We start from the raw sequence: 23,534 nt of genomic DNA, 5'->3' as shown, positions 1-23,534 counted from the left end.
AAGTATCAGCTTAATGAGTTCAGTCTGATCTGGAACCAAAAAAATTATGAACCATAATAATTGTATGATTAATTACATGGTGTCACTACAGGTTGGTGTTTTAGTGCCTTAACTGTGCATTTCCAAACCTTAATATGTTTGGATTTCTTTAAGTTTAACTTTAACTGAGTGTTCTGGGTTTATATAATGATGTATGATAAATTACATCACCTCTATTTAGGTATTTTAACTAGGGCTGTCGATTAATCGCAGTTAATTCATGCAATTAACTAAAAAAAATTAATCGTGATTAATCGCAGTTTTAATCACATAATTAAGCAATCGACTATCAATGGAAATTTATTAAATATTTCAGACGTTTTTCTACATTTTCATATATATTGTATTCTGTGTTGTAATTGAAATCAAAGTGTATATTATTTTTATTATAAATATTTGCATTGTAAAAATGATAAAAGAAATAGTATGAGGTGAATTGAAAAATACAAGTACTGTAGTGTAATCTTTGTTGTGAAAGTGAAACTTACAAATGTAGATTTTTTTTGTTACATAACTGCACTCAAAGACAAAACAATGTAAAACGTCAGAGCCTACAAGTCCACTCAGTCCTACTTGTTGTTCAGCCAATCGCTAAGACAAACAAGTTTGTTTACATTTACAGGAGATAATGCTGCCCTCTTCTTATTTACAATGTCACCACAAAGTGAGAACATGGCACTTTTGTAGCTGGCATTGCAAGGAATTTACGTGTCAGATATGCTAAACATTCGTATCCCCTTCATGCTTCGGCCACCATTCTAGAGGACATGATTCCATGCTGATGACGCTCATTAAAAAAAACAATGCATTAATTACATTTATGACTGTACTCCTTGGGGGGAGAACTGTATGACTCCTGCTCTGTTTTACCTGCATTCTGCCATATATTTTAATGTTACAGCAATCTCAGTTGATGAGCCAGCACATGCTCATTTTAAGAACACTTTCACTGCAGATTTGACAAAACACAAAGATAGCTACAGCACCCGGCCCAAGAGATAAGAATCTGAAGTGCTGTCCAAAATCTGAGAGGGACGAGGTGTGGAGCATGCTTTCAGAAGTCATAAAAGAGCAACACTCCGATGCAGAAACTACAGAACCCGAACCACCAAAAAAGAAAATCAACCTTCTCCTGGTGGCATCTGACTCAGATGATGAAAATGAACATGAGTCGCCCGAACTGCTTTGGATTATTATCAAGCAGAACCTGTCATCAGCATGGACGCATGTCCCCTGTAATGGTGGTTGAAGCATGAAGGGACATATGAATCTTTAGCACATCTGGTACGTAAATATCTTGCGACGCCAGCTACAACAGTGCCATGAGAATGCCTGTTCTCACTTTCTGATGACATTGTAAACAAGAAGCGGGCAGCATTATCTCTTGCAAATGTAAACAAACTTGTTTGTCTGAGCAATTTTTGAAAGCAGTTTTTGAATGTAAATTTTATTTTTGAATGCAGTTTTTATTTTTATTTAATTCTACATTTGTAAGTTCAACTTTCATGATAAAGAGATTGCACTACAGTACTTGTATTAGGTGAACTGAAAAATTCTATTTCTTTTGTGTTTTTACAGTGCAAATACTTGTAATCAAAAATAAATATAAAGTGACCTCTGTACACTTTGTATTCTGTGTTGTAACTGAAATCAATATATTCGAAAATGTAGAAAACATCCAAAAATATTTAACTATGGTATTCTATTATTGTTTAACAGTGCAATTAATTGCAATTAATTTTTTTAATCACCATTATTTTTTTAATTGCTTGACAGCCCTAATTTTAACTTAAATTACTGTTATGTTCTCAATCTTAACTCCAGCTAAACAACTTTTGTCTGGGAATCTTTATTAACCTTCCCAAAAAAATACAGAAGACTCCAATAAATGTAAAGGTTAGATGACACATTTTCTATGTGAAGAAGACAGCATGCCAGAGGCTTCATAGACAACACCATAAATGATAAAATTACATAGATACGTTCCTTTTAAAATGACAGTTGCTTACTGATATTTTAACTCCCTCAGACATATAAATCGCCAGCGTGCCTAAGTCTACAAACTACAACCTTCCAGCTTCTCCTACATATGGGAACACTTGAAAGATGTACGTAGTTTTATTTCACACAGCTGGCATGATGACAACCGCACAAGAATGAGTCACTCAACTATGTCACTAAAACCTAGCTAAAACCCTTAAGGTGCAACAACTCTCAGTCACTAGTTAAGAAGGGAATTTCTTGCTGTGCCTAAGATGCGTGTAATTGACATAATACTTTTTAAAACTGTACACTTGAGTTGCCTGAAGTGCTACTGATAAAAAGAGAAAATTGTAAACACACAGTAGGCCAAATCCTTTCAGAGATAGATAGATCATTCTCTTCTTTGTTTTGATTAGAGGTATGACAGCTGGAAACTCTTGATGAGTAAGCTACACACCACAGTCAGAAGTACATGCCAGTCAGCTCTTAAAAGGACAGTTGTCGATGACACTGGACACTATTCAGAATGGTTACGTATCACATGATGGTTTTGTATTAAACAGGATGCAAGATACAAACAATGTTTTGTCAGGAATCTATTTCTAAACATAAGATTATGTGCAGATTCACCAGCTGGGGAGAGAAAATAAAGTCCCAAGTACAAGGCACTTCACACGTCCCTGTATTCAAGGCTCATTTTATTGTCAAAACAACATCCCAAAACAAACACCACAAAATTCCGCGTAGTATCTATCCAAGACTTTTCTAATTTCTATCAGCTGGTAGGGGAGAGGAACACCCTTTGATTTCGGTAATCCTGTCTAGTTAATTTGGAGACCCTTGGACATGGATCTCCCTGATCGTGGGTCTTGCCTGTCTGCCACCCATCTAAGAGGCAGGAAATATTATACCTGGCTTCCTGTAAGTCACATGCTTGCTCCCAGTGATGTTCCCTGAGACTACACCATTCAATTTTAAAGGGCCCAGGGGATGTAAAAGGTGCAATGTGATGGGCACATATGCTCCAAAGCCTGGTGCCTTGTTATGCTGAGAGTAAGGAGAAACCTACAAGACAAATAAGAAGATGGAAGGTAGGAGCAGCACACACCAGTTGGGCTGAAGGTCCACTCCAGACACAAAATGGAGAAAGCATGGAAAACTACAGGAACAGTGTGGCTGCATGGACTGGACACCAGTCACCAACCTTAAGTATACCAATCAGGCAATCTCTTAAAAGTAATATAGTCCTCTCAATTCCCCACTGAAGTATCCCTCTTGAGAAATTTCAGCTGGAATTTTTAATCTTGAGACAGAGCTTATCACATCCTACCCCCACAGTCAAAGAAAGTCATTCAAGAGCAACACATGACACTCCCTGTCTGAGAGAGCAATTAATGATGCCCAGTGGAAGGCAGCTCAGTGCCCACTCTGCCCTTTTTACAGAGAAGTCAGGAAAGTTAAGTTTCACAAGGTGCATTGCCTTCCACCATGGTACATATAAACACATCAAAAGCAGCAATATTTAATGACCACAGCATTAGTAATCTCTCATTCTGTCCTGCATTGTGTAACTACTGAAATTCTCTTCAGTCACTGAGAGATTATGAATCCCAGTTTTCCACTGCATCAATATACGTATTCTAAAATTCTATCCTTCCAAATCCTTTACTGTCCAAAAAAATCAAGGCTATTAGAGCTTACCTTCAGCAGGGATGTTGATGTTCCAGTTTTTGAGAGTTTTGTTACTGCAGACACTGAGGAGCCGTTTTCTGGTTTGATTTTTTCTATTGTTTGAGTTTTATTTATCCCGGGCACTTTGGGCACTGAGCCAACAGACCTGCTTGCTTTCTTCATTCTGGGCTGTCTCTTTGTGATGCATTTACAAACAAATCTGTGAACACAAAAACAAGTTAGAGAAGTGTTAAATACAAGACAAGTAAGATGTAATATAGTTCTTTGAATGATTTGTTTAAAATCAGTACCCCAATGATAAAACAAGCATAAGCCAGAGCCAAATGGTATGCACATGATTGAGGCAGAAGAGTAGAGAGATTTTTGCAAAAAATTAAGTGTTCAAAGCAACTGGACTCCCAGGTTATATATAAAAAATATCTTCAAAGTCTCTTCCCACAAATAGCATTGAACAGATGGCATTTTATAAATGACCCACATAATCCTGCCTCCTTACCAGCAAAAACAAGGCTCATCAGGATAGTGATGTTTTTGATCTCTGACTGAAGGGAAGAAAAATACAATAGGAGTACTCTCTACCAATCATCTGATAATTTATCATCAACACTGGCCTTAGGGAAAGAGAAGTTTCTATCTGCCAAGCTGAAAGGAAAGTGCTGAAAAAATTCTGGCAGTTAGAGAGGAAAGACGTGTTAATATATAAAATTCAAAGCTTGAACATCCACTCTCCCTCTAAACAGTTGTGAAGAGAAAGTTGTCTCTGGCTTGCGTGGAGGTCCAGTCATGTAGAGTTTAGAAGAAATTATGTTCCTAGCTCTTATTAGGAAGATTTCCTTCTGAATGGGAGCCAAACATAAATCAGTGCACTACCGTCTTCCTGAGTTTGCAGATAGGCCACTTCAATGCTTCTGTCGCTGCTCATAGTCTTTTGTTGCTTGTGAAAGCAATCAGTTTCACTACTGCAATTCCCAATATGTTGAGAGCATATGAGAATTCCAATTTCACCCTCTAGGGCATGACAAACCTATGAGTAGCAGGGGCGGTGAGCACTACTGCTGTTCACAAGGGCTGACAACTCAAAATAGAGACTGAGGGAAAGGCAGAATAATGGAGATCCACCACTCTCACCAGCCAGGGAGCTGGGTGAGGATTAGAAAAGGAAGGAACATTCTTACTCTTTCAAGAGCCAATCAGTGATAAAAATAGCTATTACCACTCAACTCTCCCAGTCAAGAGACTCTGGAATGGAAGAAGAGAAGGAAAAGAAAGCTTCCACTCCCGTCAGGCAGCCATAAAGTCAAGGGAATAAGGGAAGTAGGTGTTCAGATTTATCGGAGTCTCATTATCTAGTGCTTACAGGAAATATGGAACAAGAATATCTTTCTCCCCTTCTACAAAAAAAGGGCATTTGAAAGACGCAAATGGTTAGATGGGATTCAGAGTGTGGAGAAATGCTGCATATAAATGCAGTGATCAGGACTACTAACAACATTTAAAAACATTACACTACTCCCCTCTCTCAACATGCACACAAACAACTTTTTAAATTTAATTTCTTACAACTTAAAAACCTTTACATATTATTTGGATGCATTCAAATCTGTAGATACTGTTAGCAGCAGCACTTTTCATTTTTAAACTACTGAAATTTACTACAACTGACCATTCTGACTGAAGTGTACTTCTAGTCCCATGGCAATTATATGTGATCAGCAAATAGAAAGTAAGAGAAATTTGCAACTAAATGGTTGTTTACAAACTAAAGCTTCCTCGTGGTCATTTGGTATGGCTGATTACAGCAAGATTCTTCTCCCATCCCTGAATTTGAACATTTTAGTTTGTCCATTTTTGAAGGATCAGAAAGCCAAAAAAGCTTTCAACTACCACCACATTTGTGCAACAAATTCTGCTCTGTTTTACAGACAGCATTATGTAATCAATGAAAGACCTTTCAGAATGAATATGCACAAGACAGAAGAATTCAAAGGACAAATATTTTTTAAAAATTACAATTTCAGGGTAAAACCTACAGATACTACAGCCTTCTCAACTTTACATTTTTTACCAGTGATTTATAATTGCTACAAGCGCCTTGTTTGATCTGTAGGTGGAGACTGAAACTACTCTGAATCAACAGTCAAAGTTAACCGAGACATATGGACCTTGCCAATTCCTCAGACTGCATTAAACCTTACCCTTTAAATGCTCAGAGCTAAGATCAAGTTGTTACACCTACATTTGTCATTTATCAAGTAATAATTTGCAACTATTTAAAATATGACAAATATTAACTACATATGCACATTCAAGATGAGAAATATTCTTATCCTTTCATTTATGACAAAAGATTGTGCTTTATTAAATTGTGGAAAATATATGGCACAGGCAAAAATCAAGCTGTGAGGATAATTATTTCTTGAGCAAGCTTTTGCACTATGATGAAGTATGGGATCTCTTCTTATAATTTTGTTTATTGTTCTGAAGCATACAAGCTTCGCCTGTGTACCTGTAAAACAGGTTGCAGGCAAAATTCAAGTTATATCTTGATCTAAGACAAGCGCCTTATACAGCCAATATCTCATTGCTCTAATGAAATCTAGAGTACCTTCTGTGGTGGTAACAAAAGAGCATGTGGAAGATATAATTTCATGTTATTAGCCTTTTCTAAGAATGGTTAGGAAGAAATGAACAATTTAAAAACAAGGAAACTGACAGGATGAGCCTTAAGGGACTGCTAATCTATTAAAAAAAACCTGGTTAATCTGAAGTCTCTTTTGAAATTAAAATAAATGTAAAGTTTGAATACCTATTCAAAATGTGTTAGTATTCCCATCCCAAATTGTGTGGGTCTTTCTGTAGCCAATGCCCCTTTCAGATTTACAGCATTCTGGATTTTACTATTTGTATATAATTACATAGCAAATAAAATTACCAGACTAGACTAAAAAAAGATACGCATATAGCCTGTCAAAACATTTTCACAGAAAGATGCAGTTTAGACTTTCTGAATTTGAATTATGGCTTAATCCTGCCCTAAAGTAAATGGGAGCTTTGTCACTGACTTCAATAGGCGTAGGATCTAGCCCTAGGAGAGCAAATATAACAAAATAAAGTATCTGTTCAACGTCAGATTAGTCCTTATTCATAGTGATGTTCAGAGAAAACATATTGCTGTAATTTTCATTAAAAAATTACTAGTATATGCTCCAAGAATAGCAACCACATGACCAAGGTAATGCAACTAAATATTTCTACAGTATTTGGAAAGAGAACTTTACACCCAAAAAAATAAATACCTTCAGATAGGACTCAAAAAATTACACCCTTCAGATCAGGGATCATGCCTGCTTCTATAATCATACAGTGTATGGCACAATGGTGCCCCAGTCCTAGTTGGGGTCACTGGTTATTATTATAACATTGAGTATTAATGAAAACTGTTTCAAAACATTTTATGTCGATAAAAATCGCATGTAGATTAAAAATGTCATTGGATAAGCACAGATTCCTTTTTCAACATAAAAAAAGAAAAATACTTAAAAAAAGCACCTGAAATTATTTTTACTCGCTTTAGATTTGAATTAAGAGAGATAAAAATGAATTTATTATGTAAATATTGTCTTAGCCAAAAACTCAAATACTAAGTTTCAGTGCAACACTACTGTTTAAAAATGGCAGTTAAAAATCCTTCCAAAACATTTTATAATAGAAAGACAGTTATGATGCTCTAAGTACCCAAAGACTGCACTCAAATAGGAATTCAAGATTAACAAGTTTCAGAGCGTACTATGAAAAGCACATGCAGGCACTTTGCTATTATCTTTTAAGGATCAAAACTTGCAACATCCCCTTCTCATGAAGGGAACTGAAAATAAAAATGTCTACTTACCCATTTTTCATTCTTTTAGATGTAAATCAGAATCTAGTGTGGATTTAGCAATGAACGAAAAAATGCTCTGAGAGAGAGAGAGAGGCAAGAGGTATATAGCTAAATCCAAAGTGACATCATAGGATGAGATTTTTGTTTGTTTGTTAATGTTGCACTAAGAGAGAGTGTCAACACCAAGCATGAATTATGAACTAGGGCATAAATCACAACAAAAAGGAAGACTAAAACAAGCCAAAAATAATCACATCAAATAAGTTAGTGTTAGCAAGAGAGGGAAAGAACAAGTCACAATAAGCAGAATGTGAACATTCATTCTAACCTGTACCCTTTGCCAGACTTCTCTTAGTGTGTTCTCTCTGCATCTGTCTTCACTAGAACAGTTAGTTCTACACTTTTATATCAGCTGCAAATAAAACTCCAGAAACATTTTTAAAATGCTTTGCCCAATAAGAAGGCACGACTCTGTACTACAAACTGATATGGTAAGGCTGCCCAACAGCACGAGATTCTTTCAGAGTTACTTTTTGGACATCAATTAAAATGTTCCATTCCAGAAATCTGTAAATGAGTAGGGGAGGGGCATCTTTCCCTATGAATACTAAAAGTATGTTACTTATAGCTTAACAAGTGGTTTATTTCAACAGTTCTTGGCTTTGCTGCTGTAATCTACATCTCATCCATTTTATTATACAAGATTACTCATGTCAATCATGCCATTATAGGAGAACCTTGGAAAAAAGTGCCAGAGATATTCCTTTGCCTAGTGAACAAAATATCACATCTTCTATATATGAAATTAACTAATTATTGAACAATAGTTCTAGCTACATAAGAACCATTAAGACAAAGGCAGAATGGCCTTTTCATGAGAATTCCATGAATCACAGCAGAAAAAAAAATAGAGACCACCCAAATTCCACTGAGTATATTAACAGTATCTTATGAAAAGTCCAAGAAGAAACAGATTATAAAACACCTACCAAATACAAAGGGTCACAGAGCTTCCCAAGCCATTAAGGGTGCTGGCCCCACTATACTGTTGACTCTTGAGGGAATTCTGTGCCAAAAAAGAATCTGCACCAAAAAAATAACAATTCTGCAAATTTTGTCAATAAATAAATGTGGAGGCTCCAGCATGGCAGTGGGGAGCACAGGTCACTGGCTGCATGGAGGTGGGAGATCACCCTGCAGCTCCCTTCTCTCCCCCGAAACAGACTCAGCAGTGAGGCTGCACCTGACAGTGCAAGGGCCAGGCCTGCCCCAGAAACACCCCAGGGCCCTGGCTCTCTGCACCAGGTACACCAGGTGTGGGCAGGCAGGCTCAGCCCAGCAGGATCCAAGTGTGGGGAGGATCCAGGTGTGGGGTGAGAGGGTTCTATGTGGGGCAATCTGGGTGCAGGTGGCTCAGTGGGGAGTCCGGGACGATTTGGATGCACAGGGGCAATGGGAATCTGCAGGGGGTCCAGGTGAAGGTGGTTAGGGTTGAGTATGGGGGGGGGGGGGTCTGGGTGTGGGGGAACTCACTCAGCAGGGGTGGTTCTGGGTGCTGTGGGAGTGGGGCTTGGTGGGATGGGGGTCCAGGTACAGCTGGTTGGGGCTCAGTAGGGTGGGAGGGGGGCAGGATGCTCATCGGGGTGGTCCAGATGCATAGGGGGTAGGGCTCGTTGGGGTGGGAGTTTGAGTGCGGAAGGCTAAGCGAGGGTGGCCTGGGTGCAGCAGTGGGAATCGGCGGGGGGGAGGTCCGGATGCAGGGGGTGATCTCGGTGAAGGGGTGGAAGTTGGCAAGGAAGGACAAGGGATTGATCTGACCTGGCCCTGGCTCCCAGTGGGTCTGACTCAGCCCTGGCTGGGCCATCCCAAGCCCCGCCCACCCAGCAGCGATTTACCTATCCACCAGCTGCTTCAGGTGCCTGAAACGACTTGCCCATGCTGCTGGGGAGGGGCATGTGACCACTCTTATGGCTTCCCTTTGTTTCCTCGTCAGAAAGTAATTTTTCTGCAGGGAAGCAAAGAAATCTGCAGCGGACAGGAATTCTGCATATGTGCACTGGCGCAGAACTCCCCCAGGAGTAACTGTCATTTCATATGCACATCCATACATTCCCTGCCCCAAAAGCCATTCACCTCTAGCAGTGTAAAATTTCAAAATAAACAATTAAGGACAAACTGTGGCCAACTGAGCAGTCACAGAAGGCTACTGAGGTGGGGGAAGGAAAGTCTAGGCACGGGAGGTTTTGCAGCCCCCTTCACAATAGAGCGCCACATTCTGCTGAAACTCCCCATGCAGGAACATAGACAGGAATTTCTGGGCAAACTATGGGCCTCCCAGTGAATTGATATACAGGCAGTCCTCGGACTTATGACACAATTGGTTCCTGAAAATTGTGTTTTAAGTTGAAACATTGTAACTTGGAACCGCAACACACTCCAATCTGGGACCGAGCATTGTAAAGTCTAAACCAATTGCTGTAAGTTGAATCGGGGTCAATTCAGAAACATCACAAGTGCCGTTCATCATAAGTCGAATGTAGTAAAGTCAAGGACTGCATGTACTACACACAAATGCAATGAATTCCAGCTCTTAGTGCTGTTGCAGATGTAGCTTATACTTTCAGCCCATGAGCTCCACAAGTACTTTGAACCTTGCCTCTAAGTAGAGAGACAGGGAAGGAAGAAACTCTCATCATTTCTGAGCTCCCTAGAAGTTCATGTAGTTTCTTTTTAATAGGTTTGTACAGGGAACCAAGACTTCAGAAAATACAAATTAAGAATGAAGTGTCTGAATTACTACTTATTTTGGGGGCACAAACTAAAAAGTACATTTCTCTATAAATTGTGGAATAATCACTGCGCAAAAACTAGACGCTATGCACCCTGATTTCCTTACTCCTTGTTTGGAGAAAATTTAAGCCCCATGTCACTGTGAGCAATGTTTAACGGCTGCTAATACTTAGCATTCCAGACAAGTGATAGAAACATTCACAAAAGGACTGCCTAGCTTATGATGAACTGTGTTCTATCTTTTAATAAAACAAAATAATTCATTCTTGTTTTTAAGATGGTATTATATTTTAACTAGCAGGTATTTCAAGACACTGGAGAAAAAAGAGTGACTGCTTCTAGTTAACTCAAATTCTGCCATTAAAAAGTTCAGCTAATTTTTCTGGAAACTGAATTTCAAAATACAGAATGCTCACAAAAGGATTCCAAATGTATATTATTTTAAAACAAATTTAAGATGATTATATCCCTATAACAGCTTTGTAGATAGGAAGTGCACCAGTAGAAACTATTACAGAAGGCTTCCTTTTGTTTCTGAATGGATTTTCCAAGAAAATTTGATAGGGAACACTAACAAATCCATTTCTTGCTGGAATTAAAACTGGAGATGAGGAAAAAATTCCAAGTGAGTTAATGGAACTAAGGAATAATTATTACTCAAAAGTGCTACACCAGTGACTTAGAATACAGTCCACAGTACAAAACTAGTATACAGATTTGTAGGTGTATTTGAATGCATATATAAGCCCACTATAATGCAAACTGAAACAATAAAGTTTAATGGTCAAAAACCCACAGTAACAAGAAGGAAGAAATGTAAAGTGCGGCATGTTTCTCCTTTAAGGTTTCTGTCATACCAACAGCAAAACAAAGCTCTGTTTAATGTTATTGTTTTCCATATCCCATTGGTAGATTTAAAAGTTATATTCAAACTAGCAAAAATGGGCCAGCAGTTGAAATCATACACACAGTTTCAGAATATCAGTTACAGCTCCATTTCAGGTCATGAAAGTATTACACAGACAACAAAAAATGTAGTCCTCAGCAAGAGCCTTAGGCTGCATTTTCATGGAAAATTAATCAACGATTACTCTGAAGACTGGGTTTTCTGGGTTAATAGCACTGGTGGGTAGAAAAGAGTTCCAGTTTTAGCATGTTAACACACATCTGACCAATGACTGACTGGCCTGCTTTAGCTAAAAAAGTTGTTAATTTAATAAAGGACCTGGTCAACCTAAAAATTACACTCTGAAAATGTTTTTTCTTTCTATTGTTACAAGTAACACCTAAGATGAGTGATGATGAGCATCAGGTAACCAGGAGAGAGAAAAGTACTCCCCCTCCCACCCCACTTTTGCTCATTTGATTGCTTACTGCACTGTGTGTATAGTCAGGTCCCCACTTACCAGCTGTCAATTCCCCCTGCAGGTATGAGTGTTTTACACAGCAAAACTGAAAGAGAAGCATTTTTTAAAAGATAAAAATATGCAATTGTAAGACCACAAAAACTGGCAGGATAACTCAGGGGCAGGTGCTGGACTTAAAACTAAAACTTTAAATTCGTTTTTTAAATGACTAGACTTCAAGCTGACAATGTCCTTTACAGTGTGATTTTCACTCACTGACATAACTCCTCACAAAAGTAATGGTCAGAGTAAGTGGCCAGTGTTTACCTTTTAAGAAATTTTATTTCTGTATTTAAGGGCCCCATACCTGAACCTCTCCTTTCTCCAGTCTGAAGCCCCACCCAGGCAGACTCCTATATCAGCAGCAGGGGCAAAGCCAGCATGAGCAGCAATTGCTGCCTAAACAGGCTTTCGCAGCCCTAAGGCCAATGTAAAAGGAGCACTTGTGCCAAAAAAATAATCTGATGCAGGTTGTAGAGGGGCGACAAGGGAGAGGTGACAGACTTATCAGGTAAACGGACCACCTGTGCCATCCCCAATCCCAAAACCTGGAGCAGTCTGGAGGGAATGGGAAGCATAGGGCACGGGTCACTTGCTGGAGGATTCTCTGCACCTTAAGGTCTTTAAACCACGATTTGAGGACTTCAATAACTCAGACATAGGTTAGGGGTTTGTTACAGGAGTGAGTGGGTGGGTGAGATTCTATGCCTGCTTTATGCAGGAGGTCAGACTAGATGATCATAATGGTCCCTTCTGACCTTAAAGCCTATGATTCTATGATCTCCTCCCATCCCAGAATTGGGGAAGGGAGAGAAATAGGTCTAGCAAGGTGCATTTGTAAATCACCACCACCACTATGCAGACATGCAGATATATTTTTTGTGTAGACTGGGGAATAGGGGAGAAACACCCCCCCCCAAAAAAAGATGGCAAAGAAGGGAGGGTGAACACTGTAGGGGGGCTCAAGATTGGTTACTGAACCCAGCTCTGAGCTCCCTGCTCCCTCCTGCTGCTGCTTACAGAGCTGACAGAAACCCACTGAGCTCCTCCTCCAGCATCTCTCTAACTTGCCCTGCAGAAGGAAGTGAAAGGAAATTCCATTTAAAAAAAAAAAAAAAAAGAAGAGGCCACAGTCTCCAGAACTTTGGAATTTCTGGCTGGCAAAGAACTGACAACAGTGTATGCGAATTCCATATTCTAGAACTATTTTACTGATTCCATAAGAACATGATCCTTAACCGAGGCCACTGGAATCTAGTTGCCCATGACAGAGGCCTTCTCTGGTTACTCACCAGTAACTTGCTTTGTTTTAGCTACATTCATGCCAGTACTGCCCCAATTTAGAATTAGTAATTACTAATCACTATCGTTAGCCTAAGAGTTTCCTTGGAGAGAGAGGGGAGAAACTGTAACAGCTGCCTAACGTGTTCTGTTCTTATGGAGTATACTGCAAGTGTATTTTAAACATACATAGAACCTTTCTTCCTAAAACACTTTACAAGTTATATATACACCTCAACCCCGATAGAACGCTGTCCTTGGGAGCCAAAAAATCTTATGTTGTAGGTGAAACCACTTTATATCGAACTTGCTTTGATCCGCCGGAGTGCGCAGCTCCCCCCCACCCCCCCGAGCACTGCTTTACCACGTTATATCCGAATTCGTGTTATATCGGGTCGCATTATATCGGGGTAGAGGTGTACATACAGTGCAATGAAACTCTAGGAGTAGAAGCAACTGACACAGAATACTGCACAACAGTTGGAGAGGAAAAAAGTTTCATGAAATGACAAAAGCAAACCCCCATTCTTGCAGAATGCTTCACAAACAGCAAACAGACTTTCATATTTTAAAGCCTGATCTGAAAAATCTACATAGTAAACAGCCTGGAACTTACTGTGTCTAACTTGAGAATGCAAGTAAACCCTTCCTGGGCTTAGTTTGCATCCCCATAAAGCATATCTTTATTGACTGATTCATTGAGAGTAAATATTTAGAATCATAGAATATCAGGGTTGGAAGGGAACTCAGGAGGTCATCTAGTCCAACCCCATGTTCAAAGCAGGACCAATCCCCAACTAAATCATCCCAGCCAGGGCTTTGTCAAGCCTGACCTTAAAAACCTCTAAGGAAGGAGATTCCACCACCTCCCTAGGTAACTCATTCCAGTGCTTCACCACTCTCCTAGTGAAAAAGTTTTTCCTAATATCCAACCTAAACCTCCCCCACTGCAACTTGAGACCATTACTCCTTATTCTGTCATCTGCTACCACTGAGAACAGTCTAGATCCATCCTCTTTGGAACCCCTTAGCAAGCTTTATGTTCAGACCACTACACAATCTCCTCCAACAAGGCCTGAACACTCCTTTTCTATGGATAGCTTCTCATTTTCTTAATAAAAAAAAAAAAAACACTCTCTTCCTGAAACCTAATCTATTCTCTTTTATATAACATAAAAATCTCCCACCTCCTCCAGATTGTCTGGAAGGAAACAGACATAGGACATGCTAAAGAATGTTTGTACAGTACTATACCATGTCTTGCATCTGAAGAAGTGAGGTTCTTACCCATGAAAGCTTATGCTCCCAGTACTTCTGTTAGTCTCAAAGGTGCCACAGGACCCTCTGTTGCTTTTTACAGATTCAGACTAACACGGCTACCCCTCTGATACTATACCATGCGGTGTTCTGTACTCCTCCAACCTGTAGAGGGCAGGCAACTGCTGAATTTATTAAGAACTATAAAATATTTCTATTTAATATTCAGACCCTGGTAAAGCATTAATATTGTTACACCCATTTTGACCTGAGCAGCTAGTCAAAGTTGGGGCCTCTGGGGATGTTCCAGTTAGGTGTAGAAATTGGTGGTAGCTAGGTATTTCTTTGTACAGTTCTTGTATATAAGACTATTTCAAAGTCCTCGGTCTCTGAATGCAGAAGCAACCAAGAACAGTTTCTTAGATTACCAGCCCCCCAAGGCCCCTTTAGCCAACATCAGACCCAAAAATCATTCTCCCTAGATCTTCCATACTTCTGCTTGGCTTTTCCTTGTCTCTTTTCCTATGCCTCTCTCTCTGTTCTTGTCTGTGACCTCAGTATCTGTGTGTTCTCTCACATTCCCAAACACACCTACCCAAAATGATACTCAGCCCAAAAGCTCCTAGGCAGGTTCACACACACCTTTTGTCCTAGGTGGGGCTTATGTTTACAGTTAATTGAAGGGCGAGTTCACACTTATCAACTTAAATAAGGTTTTAAGAACCAATAACAAGGTTCATCCAGCTCATAAAAATATCCTAATTTTATAAATGGGGTAAGAGGTTCCCAAGAGTATACAGGAAGTAAGCATCAGACTGAGGAGTAGAACATGTCTTTTGGCTTATAGGCAGAGGCCTAATGTACTATCCCACAGGACAAGTCAGTCAGCCTTTCAGTGACTATTCTCTTTTCTATAATATGGGCCTAATATTTTATACTATCACATCTGTAAAATTCAAAGCAATGGACAAAGGAGGGTAGGCCTGAGTGACCTAATTTAGTGTAATTAAGCATATATATTGAAGTAATTTTTCTCATAAGCACTATCATATGAGACATGAGGCATTCCATCATTACATATAAACTATTACAGCAGAATACAGGGTTCTGTTCCTAGCTCTGCTATGAGTTTCTCTAAGAACCTGGGCAAATCACTATCTCTTTGTGCTTTGGTTTTCATTTGTAAAGTGGAATAATGATATATGCCTCCATTCTTCAGCAGTAGTGCAAGGTCACCTTTAAAACTTTATTCAGCCCAAGAGGAGGCTCATCCTTCTCACAGGAAAGAATAAAGGATGACCTTACAGTTGAGAAAATCATCCCTGCTAATTCTGTACTAGATAAGCAGGAGAGAATGGGGCAGCAGTGGAAGGTGTACATAAGAGAATTAAGCCATTTGTAATATCTTAATTTTTGTCAAAAAGAGCAAAGGAATAACAGAATCTAGAGGTGCACCCCATCTAATATTTATCTTGTCTAAGTGCTAGATTATCATTAAGATGAGAGGGTCCAAAGGGAATTTGATGGTATAGCTTCCAACATTTGAATCCATAATAAAGCGAATACACCATCTTCAAGACCCATATTTAAGTCTTTACCCACTCTCATCAAGCCAAGACAAAGCTGCTTTGTAAAATTCTATTTGCTTTTTCTTTGGGTAGGGGGAGAAACAGAGGTCAACTCATCTTATTTTTTTCATCTTCAAATCACAGTGAAGAGCAAGCAAGTAAACTTGTTCTATCAATTTGTGGCAATACAGCATGACCATGATGCCCATAAAGTAGAACATACCACATGGGCTTTCCCAAAGAAAACTTGAGGGACTGCACTAACAAATCCCTCCATATGATGACAATATTTACCATATGACTTTGTGATGTCCAACAGGTAGGGAATTACAGAAACAGAGGGATATTTGTTTAGGAAAAGCAAAGCCATATCTAGTGAGCAAGGGAGGGTAAGAACAAAAGGTAAGAAAATTCTCCTGCTCGATGGATACGCAGTTAAAGTAACTGCTGTCAAACTTCAGGGACTGCTTGCTGAAAAAAGATCATTGGAACTTAGTAATGCAAGAAAAAGTAAAACCAGTTACCTCTAACCCTAGAAACGTCAAACTTTACTGGATCATTTTTACAGACGTTTCTATTTCAGTTAAGGCTTGTTAATTTTAAGATTGCCCAAGTTTTAGCATTGTCCTTTGTACAGGAAAATATGCTGAAGACTCTCATCCATTCCCCCCCAAAATACTGAGGAAATTCCATATCACAGTTTTTAAAGAATGCCCCATGTGTCAACACCAATGTCTGCTTTTAATTAAGAATGAAACTTTCCTATACATTTAAACAAAGAGTTCTAAGAATTTCAAACTCTTGGCCAAAAGTCTTTTCAAGACTGTTTTCAAGCAGCCAAAGGTTTATTTTCCACTGACAAAAAAGTAGTTCCCCTGTACAAGAGTGCAGAAAGGAAAGAAAAAATAAATTCCTTTTCATTGTTTAATGAAGAGACCATCAGTCTCTGTGTATATTGATTACATAATGTCTTAATTTGTAATGAACATTGGTTCAAGCAATGATCCAAGTCAAGTAAACTTTTAGATTAAAAAAGGGAACACAAAGAAAATTAAACTAACATAACTGATGTCTAATTACAAAATTACCAACAACCATTTCAATTGGCTTCAAGATACATAGTTATTCAGAAAGACAACGAGAAGTCCGGTAACACCTTAAAGACTAACACCGGACTCCTCGTTGTTTTTGTGGATACAGACTAACACGGCTACCCCTCTGATAGTTATTCAGATGTCTAGGTTTTTTTAACATGATCAAAAATGTGAATGTAGCAAAATATGACAATCTAGCATTTCAACTGTAGGGAATGGACAGTAAAAGAGTGCATGCTGATTTATATGCACTCACACTCACCAATTTATGCCAGGATGTCCACTAGTTTGACTGCAATTTTGCAAAAAGATGCAAGAAGAGTTGCAAAATTGACATACATTCAGTATGAAAACAGATGTAAATTTTGTCTAAGTCTTAGCAATGAAGCCAAGTTTAAAAGATTAAGTATGTAAGGAACATGGGTGTGCTTCACCTAAATATTCTTCCTAGAAGATCGTATTTCTTTACAGCACCTAACAAGATGTTAGAAGTGCCTCATCCTAGAATCTTCCCTGTTTTCTATGCAGTGAGCAAACCTAGGATCTGATCCTGTAATTTACACCCATACAACATTTCTTTCCCTGTTTAATTTCTGGGTAGTTTGCTCTGTGGTTTCTTTGGAACATAATGTTGGTTATATACAAGAACTAATTCTGACGTATTCCGACATTAGGTACAAAGATAAAAATCAAAGTAACTATTGTTACCACATAAGAGAATAAAAATGATTAACACAATTGTCCTCTTACTTATGAAGAGGAATGTAATTGTGTGCGTGTAAAAAGTTTAGACGCCACATTATTTGCAGTGTCTGCTCAGATGCAGCAGCCAACCACCACCTGCAAGTTGTATTAAATAATAAGTACTCCCAATGGTGAATTCCCAAGTAATTTTAATTTAAATTAGTCCATCAAAGCAGAATAAGTACACTTTCCTTGTGACTATACACATAATCATAGCCTCAAACTCATTCAATCTCTACAGCCAATTATCTTTTTCTTCTTCATTATAAGTGTATTACTAAAAAAGATTAAATCTTTAGGGTAATCAAAAACAAACACTGAAGAACACGCTTAACATTATTCACATGATTTTTTCCCATTGAAGCATATGGGTTTACTCACAATAGTAATGTTACACCTTTGCTTAAGCATTTGTAGGATTAGAGCCAATATTTGCTAGTTAGAATCCAAAGGTACAAACAAGAGGCCAAATAAAGAACAGAATTTCTAAACAGAAGTATAGTAAAGGATTCCTTGCTTTAAAAAGTAAAAAGCAACCAGAAAACTCCTTTTGAAAACAAAGCAGCCAAAAAAGCAGATCACCTACAAGTACTATTATTTATTTAAACTTAAAAAGGTAACAGAGACCAGACCTATGAAATGCTCTAGGTGCCCTAACACATTATACAATACAGTGAAATTCCAGAAGAACTAAAATAATCATTTCAACAGGAACTTGGCCTGCCAGGCACATACATAAACTAATTTCCAACCCTTCATCATTATGGGAAGCACACCCTTCAGCCCTCTCCTCAAACCCTATCAAAAAGATGTCTTTTACAAAGTGCCTAGAAGATTACAAAATTTGGGCTAGTTCACACTGGAGTGGTGGGGATAAATTCCAGGGCAGGTGAATAGCACCGTACAACACAAAAAGCAATCCATGAAAAATTAAAGATCCTGGCATCACAGTTCACGGTAACTGAACCTGTATTCCCCCTCCATGGACCCTCAAGGGCACCCATTCTGGGTTCCTGGCTCTCCAGCTATCACCTCTCTTGGCTAGAGACCCATGTCTCTTTCCCTCCGGACCGGGGTATTTCCAGTCTGCACAGTTCTCTGCCTACACTGTGATGTTCCCAGCAAGCCAGACTGCCTAAACAGGCCAGCATCTGCACTTTACTTTCTTTCCAAAGGCTAACAGCATCATGACCCTACATATAAGTTATCACACAGCTCTTTATAAGCAAGCACATTTATTCTTAATGCATTACAGAGAACCATTAAAAACAATAAAAGAACCTTAGACATACATACCAGAGGTCACCCAAACAGCAACCCCTGGCTCTGGTAGGTTTCAGTCCTTCAAAACACACAAATGGGTTTTTCCCATTGTTACAAGTTCATAACTGTCTCAGATTCAAAACCAGAACACAGGATGGGAAGATCAGGCATTTCTTTATGCAGCTTGGGCCTTTGATCTTAGCTTTTGGTAACAGGTAATCAGCAAAAACCCTTTTCTCAGGGCATTTGCTTCAAAAGGCTGGATTTTTGCATAACCAGAATTGGGAAATTTGCATGCAATCATGTCTCATAATAATTCCAAATCCATTCATTTAAATATAATGCACCCCAATGCAACTCTGTTTTACACAGAAATTCAAATCCCAGGCTGCTGACTAAAGCGACTGGAGAAATAACAAAATGGTGACATTACAAGAGCCAAGGGAGTAAAAACTGAGCGGGAGATGGATTCTTAGGCAAACTACTTAAAACTGGTTTGGGTTTTTCTATTAACATCTACAATAATTCATTTTTTGGAAAAAAGGAAAACTTTGTTAGAGATACAACACCTATGGTATTCACAAGTATCCCCAAGACACCTCAAAGGTCCTCCAACAAAATCAAGGATGACTGGACTTGATACTCCTTATGTTGCTAAGGTAAAACAAAAACAAAAACAAAAAAACCCAAGCAAGGGTGGGGAAGCCACTTTCAGGACTATTTTATAGTCAACATGGTGTTAACACCAGCAATAGCCAGTCTATACTATGTCTCCCAAAGTTGTTTACTTTGATGAAGAAGAACTGGTGTTACCAACCATGGGGAGAAAAATGTTCAAGAGCCCTAATCATAGAATATCAGGGTTGGAAGGGACCTCATGAGGTCATCTAGTCAAACCCCCTGCTCAAAGCAGGACCAACACCAACTACATCATCCCAGACAGGGCTTTGTCAAGCCTGACCTTAAAAACCTCTAAGGAAGGAGATTCCACCACCTCCCTAGGTAACCCATTCCAGTGCTTCACCACCCTCCTAGTGAAAAAGTTTTTCCTAATATCCAATCTAAACCTCCCCCACTGCAAGTTGAGACCATTACTCTTTGTTCTATCAAATCCCACCTCATTCTTCTCTTCTGCAGACTAAATAATCCCAGTTCTCTCAGCCTCTCCTCATAAATCATGTGCTCCAGCCCCCTAATCATTTTTGTTGCCCTCCGCTAGACTCTTTCCAATTTTTCCACATCCTTCCTGTACTGTGGGGCCCAAAGCTGGACACAGTACTCCAGATGAGGCCTCACCAATGCCGAATAGAGCAGAATGATCACGTCCCTCTATCTGCTGGCAATGCCCCTACTTACACAGCCCAAAATGCTGTTAGCCTTCTTGGCAACAAGGGCACACTGTTGACTCATATCTAGCTTCTTGTCCACTGTAACCTCTAGGTCCTTTTCTGCAGAACTGCTGTCTAGCCACTCTGTCCCTAGTCTATAGCAGTGCATGGGATTCTTTCTTCCTAAGTGCAGGACTCTGCACTTGTCCTTGTTGAACCTCATCAGATTTCTTTTGGCCCAATCCTCTAATTTGTCTAGGTCCCTCTGTATCCTATCCCTACCCTACCCTATCTACCACTCCTCTCAGTTTAGTGTCATCTGCTGAGGGTGCAAACTTGCTGAGGGTGCAATCCACACCATCCTCCAGACAGGAGCGGCGCCAGGGTTTTTGCCGCCTTAGGCAGCAGAGCTCCTGAGCCTTCGGCGGCGGGGGGTCCTTCCGCTCCGCGTCTTTGGGGCACTTCGGCGGCGGGTCCCAGAGCAGTGAAGGACCCGCTGCCGAATTTCCGCCGAAGACCCAGAGCGGAAGGACCCTCCGCCGCCGAATTTCCGCCGAGGATGGCGGAATGCCACCTCCCCAAATCCTGCCGCCCTAGGCGACCGCCTAGGGTCGCCTAGTGGAAGCGCAGGCCCTGCCTCCAGGTCATTAATGAAGATATTGAACAAAACCGGACCCAGGACTGATCCTTGGGGCACTCCGTTTAATACCGGCTGCCAACTAGACATGGAGCCATTGATCACTACCCGTTGAGCCAGATGATCTAGCTAGCTTTCTATCCACCTTATAGTCCATTCTTCCAGCCCATGCTTATTTAACTTGCTGGCAAGAATACTGTGGGAAACCGTATAAAAAGCTTTGCTAAAGTCAAGGAATAACACTTTCACTGCTTTCCCCTCATCCACAGGGCCAGTTATCTCCTCATAGAAGGTAATTAGGTTAGTCAGGCATGACTTCCCCTTGGTGAATCCATGCTGACTGTTCCTGATCACTTTCCTTTCCTCAAAGTGCTTCATAATTGATTCCTTGAGGACCTGCTCCATGATTTTTCCAGGGACTGAGGTGAGGCTGACTGGCCTGTAGTTCCCTGGATCCTCCTCCTTCCTTTTTTAAAAGATGGGCACTACATTAGCCTTTTTCCCTCTCCGGGAAAGGGGGTGGTTCCCGGGCTCGGTCCACACAAAATTCACACTGTAAAACCACTTCACAATATAATTAGTTCCATTCTAGCAGAAAGGCTCTCTTTGAGGGTGCCAACCATTTCAACCACCAGCACAGACAGAATGCTTCATCCACAACCTATTCCAGGCTTTTTGGTAAGGAGAAGGGAGTTCAGTGCGGTGTGCTTAGCAGGGTGCTGAATCCCCACCATCTTGATTTCTTCTCTGATAATGTGTCGAGAGTAGGGAATACAGTGAGCATGAGCTTTAGCGTGTACGTTCTTTGCCATTTATGTGTGTAAGGCTGCTCTCTATATTTGTTGCTCAGACAGCATGAAAAGTTTAGGAATCCCCATCTGCAAAAATATGCAAAGGCAGCCACACACACAATTAGAGTCCTGGTAGTGATGATTTCACTTCATTACACAGTAATCCCACTACAAATAGGGTAGAATTAGGACATACTGCTCTTCTTGGAAACATATTCAGCTAACTTTGCCTCTTTGGGGGGAAAAAACAACACCTTGGGGAAAACAATGCTGCTTAATAAAAATATTTAAATAGAACTGTAATAACTATTTCCATCAAGTCACAAGTAGCCCATGGGGTATGTCGATTTTGTTTCGTTAATAACTAAGGAACCTTTTTTCATTTAATGTCTTTTTTTTTTTAAACAGTGTGATGTGTGAGTTAAGTGTTCTAGAGCCCACATGCTGTTAGGCAGCAGGTCCCCTGGGAATAGCTGTATAGAAGAGGCCGGGGAAGATGGAAAGGAGTCGTACATGGGCAAGGGGGATACAGGTAAGAGCAGTAAGGACAGGAGGGAGAAGAAACAGATAAGGGGAAAGGAGTAAGGGGCCAGGGAAAAGATCTCGAGGAAAGAAAGGAAACAAGAGATGGGTGGAAGGAGTAAGGAAATAGCGAGGGCAGCCAGAGAGCGTTAAGGGGGAGGAAGGAGGGCACAGAGTAGAAGGGGAGAGTTCACTACCTTGACTGGCATGACAGTGTACACAAGCACTATCACAGGTAGAGAACCCGGCTTTATGGTGCTATCTGGGTTCAATTGTCGCTGCATGGTTTATTTACGCCCTACCCGGTGCAGAATGCTTGTCCCGGGCAGCGGTGACACCCTCGGCCCCAGCGGGAGCTCGCCGCGTGTCTGCCGGGCCAGGTGAGGATGACAGCCGGGCAGGGGCAGTGAGGCTAGGCCGGGCCAGGGGGTACTGGTGCCGGTGCCGGCAGGAAGGGAACTCGGGCAGCGGCAGCTGTAGCCCCGGCTGGCGCCTGTCAGCGCGATGGTGGAGGACAGCCCTAGGGGGAGGGCTGGGCCCGGACCGAGGGGGAGGGGACATGCTGGAGCGAGGAGACAAAGATGGGGGGCGGCCGGGGGGCTCCCGGAGCGGGGAGCAGGCTGCGAGGCGGCGGGGCGGGGAGCAGAGAAGAGGGAGGTCGCGGAGGGGCCCCAGCGCAGCGGCGGGCGGGACAGAGAAGCGGTCAGTTGCCCGGGGCCTGGCAGGGCCTGTGGCCGGCACGGCGCGGAGCCCCCTCCGGGAAAGCGGGCGGCTCCCGGGCTCGGTCCTTACCGGGCAGCGCCGCCTCCACTCTCGCTTCGTCACACGCCCGGCTCCGGGGAAGCCGCTCCGCGACCCGACAGCAGCGACCGGGCAGGGAGGGGTGGTCACGGCGGTCGTCACTCCCCCTCCCCTGCCCTCCCCTCACCTCACCAGAGCCACTACACTGCGCAAGCGCCGAGCTAGGATGGGGGCGGGGCCCAGGCCAAGACTACGCAGCACGCGCGTTGGAAAAGCGCATGCGCGGCGTCTCACTCCGTCCGGTGAGGTCCGCTTGGAACGTTAGCGCGCGCCGCCTGTTTCTCTGGTCCACGGTGAGGGGCGGAGCCAGGCCCACTGAAGGCGCCATGGTGTTGGCTCCTCCCACTTACTGATGCCCAGTGAGCGAGGACCTCGCACCGGTTTGGCCTGGTCCCCGCCGTGCTCGGGCCCCGGCTGCGTTGGGGACCCACTGCCGCAAATGGCAGAACGGTTTTGGC

At 41.3% G+C, this 23,534-nt stretch overlaps 1 protein-coding gene across 4 annotated transcripts in view; it reads right to left on the bottom strand.

The window, feature by feature from the left end:
* SPECC1L (sperm antigen with calponin homology and coiled-coil domains 1 like) overlaps positions 1-23,303 on the bottom strand; it is a 108,113-nt gene extending 84,810 nt beyond the window's left edge. For 2 of the 4 annotated variants that reach the window (XR_006172490.2, XM_005288605.5), the window contains exons 1-2: positions 23,068-23,303; positions 3,724-3,913 (exon numbers count right to left, since the gene is read on the bottom strand). Coding sequence is in view for 2 of the 4 variants with exons in the window: in XM_005288605.5 (XP_005288662.1) it covers positions 3,724-3,876 (153 nt within the window). In the remaining 2 variants the exon portion in view is untranslated. The remainder of the gene's footprint in view (positions 1-3,723; positions 3,914-23,067) is intronic. The other 2 variants (XM_042841619.2, XM_065567923.1) reach the window with 2 other exon arrangements.
* Positions 23,304-23,534: the final 231 nt, after the last annotated feature.

The sequence above is a fragment of the Chrysemys picta genome, chromosome 15 (assembly GCF_011386835.1).
Source record: "Chrysemys picta bellii isolate R12L10 chromosome 15, ASM1138683v2, whole genome shotgun sequence".
In the NCBI taxonomy this organism is placed as follows: Eukaryota; Metazoa; Chordata; order Testudines; family Emydidae; genus Chrysemys; species Chrysemys picta.
Note: the sequence above shows the minus strand (reverse complement) of the source record. Positions and strands in the feature narration are given on the sequence as shown.